Source organism: Xiphophorus maculatus, unplaced genomic scaffold (assembly GCF_002775205.1).
Source record: "Xiphophorus maculatus strain JP 163 A unplaced genomic scaffold, X_maculatus-5.0-male Unplaced_Scaffold_BN236, whole genome shotgun sequence".
Taxonomy (NCBI): domain Eukaryota; kingdom Metazoa; phylum Chordata; class Actinopteri; order Cyprinodontiformes; family Poeciliidae; genus Xiphophorus; species Xiphophorus maculatus.
Genome location: NW_019369827.1, coordinates 23003 through 32140, shown reverse-complemented (window position 1 = coordinate 32140; position 9138 = coordinate 23003). Strand labels below are relative to the sequence as shown.

The 9138-nt window shown below is 40.4% G+C and overlaps 2 protein-coding genes across 2 annotated transcripts; one reads left to right on the top strand and one right to left on the bottom strand.

The window, feature by feature from the left end:
- Positions 1-208: 208 nt before the first annotated feature.
- LOC111608004 (kinetochore protein Nuf2-like) lies at positions 209-3361 on the bottom strand. Its single transcript, XM_023330151.1, has 7 exons — positions 3306-3361; positions 1993-2086; positions 1842-1904; positions 1618-1755; positions 1028-1168; positions 435-610; positions 209-353 (listed from the first exon to the last, which is right to left on the bottom strand). Exons 1-7 carry the CDS (start codon positions 3359-3361, stop codon positions 209-211), a joined length of 813 nt encoding a protein of 270 aa, XP_023185919.1.
- Positions 3362-5086: 1725 nt separating this feature from the next.
- On the top strand, positions 5087-8104 carry LOC111608011 (TP53-regulating kinase-like). Its single transcript, XM_023330157.1, has 2 exons — positions 5087-5372; positions 6369-8104. Exons 1-2 carry the CDS (start codon positions 5168-5170, stop codon positions 6854-6856), a joined length of 693 nt encoding a protein of 230 aa, XP_023185925.1. The 5' UTR covers positions 5087-5167; the 3' UTR covers positions 6857-8104.
- Positions 8105-9138: the final 1034 nt, after the last annotated feature.

The window sequence follows — 9138 nt, the reverse complement described above, 5'->3', positions numbered from 1 at the left end:
GAACAGTTCTCTAGGCTTTCGGATTTCTTTTCTTTGAATGTTTCTGGATGTTCTCTCTTCCTTACTTCAGTCCTGTTGATAGAAATGCTTTAATGTCAAAACTTTGTTTTAGACGTCACACTTTCACGTGTGTCTTTAAAATTACCTACCTCTAGAGCCCCGCAAAGCTTTCGCCCTTAAACGTCAGAGGCTGTACCTGGGCCTATCATCAACGTACCTGGGCCTTCTCCGTCTCTTTGCTGCAGACGTCTCTCAGGCTCTTGATCTTGGCCTTCAGCTGACGGGTCTCTCCGATGATCGCTTGGATCTTATCCGCCATCTCCTCGCGTTTCTGGTGGATTTGGTTGCACTGCCTGGAGAACAGCTGGTGTTAGGTTGCCAAACGAACGCATTGCTCAGGTTAACTCTACGGGTCGAGACGTTTGAGTCGGTACCCCAGCACTTCCTGGACATGCTGTTCCTTCGTCTCTCTCTTCTTCTGCCTGCGGATGTTCTGTTTGCACTCCTTATCCAGCTTCATGCCCAGAGCCCGCTTCAGCTGGACCTCCTCGCTGCACAGACTTTTCAGCTCCTTTTGCATCTTCTCGCTTTGAATCAACAGCTCCTGGTACTGTTAACATGCAACATTAGAAACAAAAAAAAAACTTTAAATATTGTTTTCCCTTTACCAACTTCTACTGTGTGCGTTCTACAGTGAACATTAGGTCACATTTCCCCACTCTGACAGCTGTTCTGTTCATATTTTGTCATACCACAACCACAAACCGTTTTGTTGGGGTTTCACCCAGCAGAGCAACACAAGTGACTGAATAACTGTTATGTGAATGGAAAAATTTTTTTACAAATAAAAATAGGAAACGTGTGGCGTTTATTTTGTAGAATCGTCTTCTGGCTGCAGGCATGTCTCTTCTAGCTTCGAACATCTAAACACCGAACGATAGCTCAGTCAGATGGATCGTCTCTGAAAAAGATGGAAGCTTAGGAATTTGAAACCCGACACCCAGGTGGATGTAAGAGTGGAGCGTACCTCTTCCTGACGCAGCCTGGTGTTGTTCATGCTGCTCTCCAGGTCCTGCAGCAGGCTGTTCATCTGCTGGAGCTCGGCCTCAGCGTGGGCCACGCTCTGCACCCTGTTCTGCATCTCCACCACATACTCGTCTGTTTCTGCCTTAAAGGAAAAAAAATTTAAAATTGTAAAAATTAAACGGGTGTGCGAGAAATCCCAACATATTGGCTCTATTGTGTAACAGGGTTGTATTTCTATGTTATTCTAATTACACAAAATGTCTTCTGTTACTCAGATTGTTCTTATGCTTGACTAAACACTTCAGAAACTGCTATGATGTGACATTAAGATCAGGCGCTCCCCGTCTTTATCTTTTCTTCATTTCTTCATCATGGTTTTGTCCAGTCATTTGTGCTCTTAGGCCCAAACCTTTTGTAATGTTGTCCTACAGAAGTTGGTTATTTTTCACCCAAATACATCCAGTTTATAGATTTATAGAGTTGACCTTAGATTGTTATATACTTTTATATAACAGACGGTTTAATCCTAGTAACTAGCGCAACGCAGGAAAGATCGAGTTACATCTGCAGACCAAACATTTTCCTACTTACTATGGAGTTCTTGATTTTCTTCACAGCTTCCTTCATCTTCTCCTTCTGGCTCTTCAGTTCCTCTGGAGACTCCACGATCTGAGACTTGAGTTTGGTGATGTCCTCTTTCAGGTTACTGACGTCCACCTTCACTTGGGACTGAAACACAAATAGACACACATGTACACGTTTATAGACACAGCAGAGACTCGGCGAGCTTAGACATACGAGTCTGGATCACATACCAGCTTCTGCGTCTTCTCTGCTATTTTGGTTTTCCACTCTGCAATGTTTTCGTTTTTGACGTTCTGAAAGGAAAACGACAGTGTCAGACTTTAACTGAACACACCATTACACACCACAACTTCGACCGTGTGTGTCCGTGTCGGCGCCTACCACTTCCTGGTATTCATGCACGGTGGTGGCCTGCAGCTCAGAGAGAGCGGCAGCCAGCTCATCTGCCTCGGCCTGCTGCTCTGGTGGGATGGTCCTGGGTCAGGAAGAGACGGATGAGAACACGTCGCACTGACCCCGATGACATCGGAGGTGTGTTGTCCGATCCGGACTGACTGAGATCTGTCGGTGAGGAAGTCTAGCAGCCAGTTGCGCAGGGGGGTGCTGAAGCCCAGGTGTCCCAGTTTTCCTGCCAGATGCTGTGGGATGATTGTGTTGAACGCTGAGCTGAAGTCCAGGAACAACATCCGCACATGAGTGTTCTTCTCCTCCAGGTGAGCCAGGCTCAGGTAGGGCGGAGGAGATGGCGTCCTCAGTGGAGCGGTTTCGGCGGTAGGCAAACTGGAACGGGTCAAATGTGGAGGGGAGTCTGGAGACGATGTGTTCTTTTACCAGCCTTTCAAAGCACTTCATCATGATGGGAGTCAGTGCCACAGGCCGGTAATCGTTGAAAGAGGTGACTTGAGGTTTCTTTGGCACCGGAATGATGGAGGCAGTGTTGAGACAGGCTGGCACTGTGGCTTGGTCCAGTTTGGCTTGGTCCAGTGAGGTGTTAAAATGTCTGTTAGGACACCAGCCAGCTGAACCTGCGCATTCCCTGAACACCCGCCCAGGTATGTTGTCGGGGCCTGGGGCCTTCCGTGGGTTGACTCTTTTCAGAGTCTTAACACATCGGCTGTGTCCAGGCAGAGTGCCTCCTCTTCCTGGTGGGGAACAGTTTTCTTTGCTGGAGTACTGTTCAGTGCCTCGAACCTCCCAACAAAGTTATTGAGTCCATTTAGAAAGTCAGCATCAACTTCACCCACTGGGGGGGAGGATGGATTGTAATCTGTGATCGCCTTTATGCCTTGCCACATACTTCTGGTGTTGCTGGTGTCGTGGAAGAACTCCTGTATTTTCTGACTGTGTTTAGCCAATCCAGAGCCAAGATAAGCATTTGTTTAATTTGGGATATTGTTAAAAAAAATCAGTTTTAAATGGCGACATTTTGACTGTCCAACCAATGTATCAGAAAAGCTATGAAAGAAATGCAATGTTAAATCCAATATGGAAATCCAACGTCGTGCTGACCCGTGCTGCTACTGGAGTTTTTTTATTTTTTATTTATTGCATCAAAATGTTAATACAATGTATACAAAAGGGGAAAACGAGAAAAACAAAGTGCCAGGGGATACAAGGGAAAAAAAACAACAGAAAGCATAACACAAGGAGCCAAAACAGAAACAAACACAAGGCATCGCTTCAGGGAATACAACCAACGAACTTCAGGGCTTCCAGATTCCCCACAGCCCTGGGATTGGTAGAGGTCCATATAGACCCTGCATAGTGTTGTAATTCAGATAAAAACAGATCAAATAGAGGCTTTTTGCCAGAAAATTTGCATTTATGAATATGAAATTTAACTAGAATTAACAATAGATTAATTACATAAAAATGATTCTTATTAGCAGGACAGACATTGTAGAAACCAAAGAGTACATCTGTGTATAAAAGTGAAAAACTATTGAGAATATGAGATTGAATATAATAAAGTCTTTCCAGAATGAGACAGCGAAGGGTCACCTCCAGAATAAGTGGACTATTGTCTCATTGTCCAAATTACAGAAAGAGCAGCTACGGTCTATATCCTGGTGCAGGTTTTGTTTTGCAGGGTAGCACCAGTGGAGAAGTTTGAAGCACACATCACAAGGTTTGTTCCTAATGATGTATTTGGAGGGCAGAGTCCAAACCGTTGACCATTTGATATCAGAAACAAAAACTGTCTCCAGTAGTGGGTCACATAAGGTGTAGTAGCAATGTTCTTCTGAAATAAGGATCTTATATTTTTGTTTCTAGTGGAGGGTTTAGAGGAAAAACACATTTTACCCACAACAGATTCAGAAACAGAAGAGTGTGTGTCTGCAGCTCTGTCCTCCCCAGAATGATGACATCATCATCCTCATCCTCCCTCATGGATACAGATGACGTTGCAACATGAATCCTAAGGGCCAATCAGAGCCCGGCTGACTGTAAATACTTTGTAAATTCGAAGTTTGGAGTTTTTGTTTATAAATAGTTGTTGTTGCACTGAGTTCCTCAGTTGGAACAGCAAACGGCCTGAAGAAGGTTGATCCTCACCGAAACGTCGCGTTTGGTTTGCTGTTAAAAGTGCCTAACGGCGAAGAAAAAAAGTTTCTTGTTTTACCTCGTTTCTGATTCGAGGCGTTATTATTTCTGAAATATGACCGAAGACGAAACTTTTAAAGATATTCGTAACATTATCACGTTTCATAACCATGTAAGCCCTAAAACGGTGGGTTTTTATTTTGCAGATTAATTGAAATAAATACGGTTTTTACACCTTTATTGAGACACACTGTATGAGTCGAAGGTTTTTCAGTGTCTGATGAAAATGTTCTCCGCAGATGGTTTGAAAATCCCCCGATTTTTCTTTTAACACCATAATAGCTTAACGCATTACAAAACAGAAGCCCGTTATATAGAACATTTTATATCATCCTTTACTGTCTAGTCTATTAATGTAGGAGGATGATTTTAATTTCTGAGCCAGCCAATATTTGCATCCCCTGTCTATTGTCCTGTTGATATGAAACTTACAGCAGTAGCTCAGAGAACAAGTGTCATTACAAATTATTTATATTTATATGTATAGGTAGGATTTATTTAATTTATTTCATTTATTATTAGTAGTAGTAGTAGTAGGAGGAGGAGGAGGAGGAGGAGGAGGAGGAGTTCATATATATATATATAAATAGATAGACCATCACGAACCACACTCCTTATTTATGTTATTTCATAAAATTTCTTAAGAAAACTAAACTGATAGAAAGGATTTAGTGTTTTTTTTTTTAAGTTGCGTCCTGATCCACACTCCATACCAGTAGGTGGCGGTAATGCACACCATTAAGTTGCTTGCCAACCGCCATTAAAAACAAAAAGAAGAAGAAGAAGAACCACACTCCATACCAGTAAGTGGCGGTAATGCTACTAAAAGTTTGTTGCCAACCGCCAATAAATCCAAGAAGAAGAAGAAGAAGAAGAAGGAGGAGGAGGAGGAGGAGAAGAAGAAGAAGAAGAAGAAGGAGGAACATTCTCCGAGTGGACCCGTCGGAGCGTCATGGCGGTCCCTCAGTTTCTCTCTACGGCGGAGTTGGTCAAACAAGGAGCGGAAGCTCGCTTGTATCGGGCAGCGTTCTTAGGAAAGCCGACAATAATCAAAGAAAGGTTTCCTAAACTCTACCGACATCCAGAGCTGCACGACAAGCTGAACTCTCGCAGAACAGCTCATGAGGTCCGCTCCATCCTGCGCTGCAGAAAAGCAGGTGGGTCCTCGGTGAAGTTCGGCAGACGTTCACCCAGTGTTTATAAAACCAAAACAAAAAAAACAACAACGATGTTTTCATATCATGTGTTAAGTGCCTCCGTAACGCAGTATTTCCCTTAAGGACCATCAACAAAGTTCTAGTAATTTGGCAAAAATATGTCTGATAAATAAGCAGATTTGTATTCATTATTGATGAAGGCAAATCAATTATTTCATGAATTGGTCTGTAGTTTGGTGTGCTTGATTTTAGTGAGATCTGAATGACTTATCAAGTATGTACGTAACTGATCACACACATTTGTGTGTGTGTGTGTGTGTGTGTGTGTGTGTGTGTGTGTGTGTGTGTGTGTGTGTGTGTGTAGACTGGCTTTAAACCATGATCTGTTAAATCATATTTTAGTGTTTTCCCTATAGCCTGGTATCAGGCATCTCTTCTTTTAAAAGGTTGATGAAATGTTGTACGTGGTCTCTGCCCAAATAGATAAATAAATAGCGTTACAGTTAGTCGAAACAAGTAGACAAGCAACAACAACAACAAAACTTCCAAGTAAACATCCATGTAGTTAATCTGCAGTTGATTGATCTTATCAATTGACTAACGATTAATTGATAAGCGGCCATTCTCCTATAAACCCGAGTTTTCTATTGCATCAAGATGGCCGACCGTCTTTTCATAACATGAAAGGCTATGTTTTATATGCTCAATTAAAAAAAACAGAATTTAATTTCTTCTCTCACCTTATTAAACTTAAACATGTGTGAAATATAGCAACACATAAACCTCTTAGGTTGCTGTCTTTCATAAATAAATTTTCTTAAGAAAATTCACTGTCAGTTTTTGTTTGCCCAATTTTGTCCCAATATTTTGAGTTCTATATTCAGATTGAATTAATATTTTTTTAAAATAGTTTTACAAAAACAAAACAAAAGAAACTCTTTTTTTTTAAACAGACTGATGTAATGTACTTGACCATGTTTTATTTTTCCTCATCAGGTATTCCGGCTCCAGCTGTCTACTTCGTGGACTACAAGTACCACTGCATCTTCTTGGAGGAAATCGTTGGCTCCTCGACTCTGCGTGACCACATCAACTCCGTTCAGCGGCGCGACTCCTGCGCAGACCGAGGTCTGCACGAGCTAGCCGAGAGAGTCGGTCGGATCTTAGCCAAAATGCACGACGAGAACGTCATCCACGGCGACCTGACCACCTCCAACATGCTGCTGAGGCACCGGCCAGAGGCCACGGAACCGGAGCTCGTCTTCATCGACTTCGGCCTGAGTTACATTTCGGCTTTGCCCGAGGACAAGGGCGTGGATCTGTTTGTCCTGGAGAAGGCTTTTCTCAGTACTCACCCCGACACAGACGTGCTGTTTGAGAAGCTGCTAAAGAGCTACGCTGCCACTTCCAAGATGTCGGCGTCAGTCATCAAAAAGCTTGACGAGGTACGGCTGAGAGGGAGGAAGAGGTCCATGGTGGGGTGATCATGAGGTGGACGGACGAACACTTAGTTTGAGGTTCAGACGAGTGGTCAACGATTGGACAGGGTGAAGTTATTAATCTGTATGATGCTGTGCTATAAATGAAACAAACACACTTGTTAATAAAATGTTGCAAGTTATTAATGCTTCTTTTTATCCGTACTGAATGTTACATTGCAAATTGAGGTTCCCTCTGTTTATTGTTCCATAGAAATTGATAGGATCTGTGTGTTAAGAAAGGTGTGGATAAAAGTTCCCACACCTTTTGATCCAATTACAGTGTATAGATCAGACTCATCCCCAAAGAGCATAAATTTGATTAACATGGAATAGAAGCTGGGTGGTCAACAAGCAGGAGTCTTAAAGTCAAATTCCTGGTTTGCAGAGAGCTTCAACAGCATCGAAAACTATTTGTTCTGTTATTCTTACAGAAGTGTTCAAATTTCCCACAGAAACCACGGAAAACCGTAATGGAATGAGGTTGAGAAACGACGCAGCAACAGTGATATTATTTTCCATAATTTAATAGAAAACAGGAACTTGTCAGGAATACAGATATCAACACTGAAGGAATTACTGCAGATATGATAAATTATTTGAATATTGTTTTGAGTGTCTGAAGTGTCTGTAGTGTTAAGCACTTTAGATGGTTATTGACTTATTTTAATCATCCAACATGAGCTTTTTATTCTTATTACTCGGTTACATAAAATAACCCTTAACTAACCTCAGTTGAGTCCATTATCCGCTAACGGTAGAAGCCAAAATCTCTGCTAATGTTGATGCTAATAAACAATTAACTTTGCTGTTAAGGTGTTTAAAGTACACGTGGACTTTAAAGAGGGTTTTAAACCAAAGAATTGCTAGCTTCTGCATGTCCATTTTAAGCCAACAACCAGTGAGGGTGATGGGTTTTAGGCTGCCATCTTGGTAGTACAAAATACTATTAGATCTATCACTCCAATAGGTTAATCAATCCAAAAGGTAATTGATTTCTAATTTAGCATTGCACGAAAACCCTTCATTTATTGATTTCAGTCTCATAAAAAAATTATTGAAAATAAAACTGAAAAGTAACTACATGGTAATAACCATGTCATTACATGGTAATAACATTACCATGTAATTTTCCAATGCAGGATCTGAATTACTAATTTTGGTCATTCTGTTAGAGAGATTTCCCATTCTTGTTGCTTTCTTGGGTTTTTTATCCTTGTAAAATAAAGATTAAAAATAACAAATTAAAATGGATTTTTATTGTACAGCACTTTGTGATTTTATATCTGTGAAAGGTGCTTCATAAATAAACTTTACTTATTAATACTTGCCCTTGGCATTTATTACTAGTTAAACTTTATCATATCTACAGGGATATATAGGATCTTTTGACTGCTTCAAGTCAAATAACTGACAGTCCAACCACTGAAAAGACAAAATTATTGATCAAAGATCACTCGATAATCGGAATATCAAAAACACTTTTTAATGAAGCATTATTCTTGTGTTTTAGGTTAACAAACAATTGTCAAATTATCATTCACAGGCAGTTGACAAAAAATGTACATCACCATCATTTCTATTATTATTATTGATAATAATCATACAAATGATAAATATCACTCCTGTGAGGGTTTCTCCATAAGACCCCATGTCTGTTTACACGGGCATTGGGTACATTAATGAGTCATTTAAATGATGAACCCTGGAAAAACATAAAGCTGTTAATGAAAATATATTTCTCTTCTCAACATGTACACAAACGGTTTTCTCATCTCACAAAACAAAAAATACAGCAGCTGACTGAACATTCCAGACTCTGTTTAGTGGAAATATTAGATTGAGTTATCGTTGTTTCTAGTAGGCTTCAATTTAATGCTTTCGCCTACAACAAAACATTAAATTGTTTTGATTAAATTAAATCTTTTGATTAAAACGATTTAATCAACGCATAGTCTAATTATTAGAGCATTTTAAATTAAATGCAATATTCCACAACTTAACCAAAATTAGTATAATTAGTGGCGTTTCATGTTAGATCACATTCCCTGCTGGGATGAATAAAGTACTTCTATTCTATTCTTAAAAGTGTGTAGGCCACATACACTCATTTGAAAATGTTTGTAGATCACTATATAAAAAAACATGAAAACTAATCAGAAAAATCTTGAGCATAACAGGGTTTCCCCCAGTCTATTATAAGCCTGGCGGGTCACCAGGCTTTACTTGTGCCCCTACCAGGCTAAGTAATGCTTATTTTTTGAAATCTTTTTAAAATGTTTGCATTT

Excerpts from the sequence above, each read along its gene's own strand:
- LOC111608004 (XM_023330151.1), bottom strand. The coding sequence starts at position 3,361 with ATGGACCTCTACCAATCCCAGGGCTGTGGGGAATCTGGAAGCCCTGAA. Across the intron at positions 1,905-1,992 it reads TGCATGAATACCAGGAAGTG|AACGTCAAAAACGAAAACAT; the intron begins GTAGGCGCCGAC and ends TTTTCCTTTCAG. Across the intron at positions 1,756-1,841 it reads CAGAGAAGACGCAGAAGCTG|TCCCAAGTGAAGGTGGACGT; the intron begins GTATGTGATCCA and ends TTTGTGTTTCAG.
- LOC111608011 (XM_023330157.1), top strand. The coding sequence starts at position 5,168 with ATGGCGGTCCCTCAGTTTCTCTCTACGGCGGAGTTGGTCAAACAAGGA. Across the intron at positions 5,373-6,368 it reads CCTGCGCTGCAGAAAAGCAG|GTATTCCGGCTCCAGCTGTC; the intron begins GTGGGTCCTCGG and ends TTTCCTCATCAG.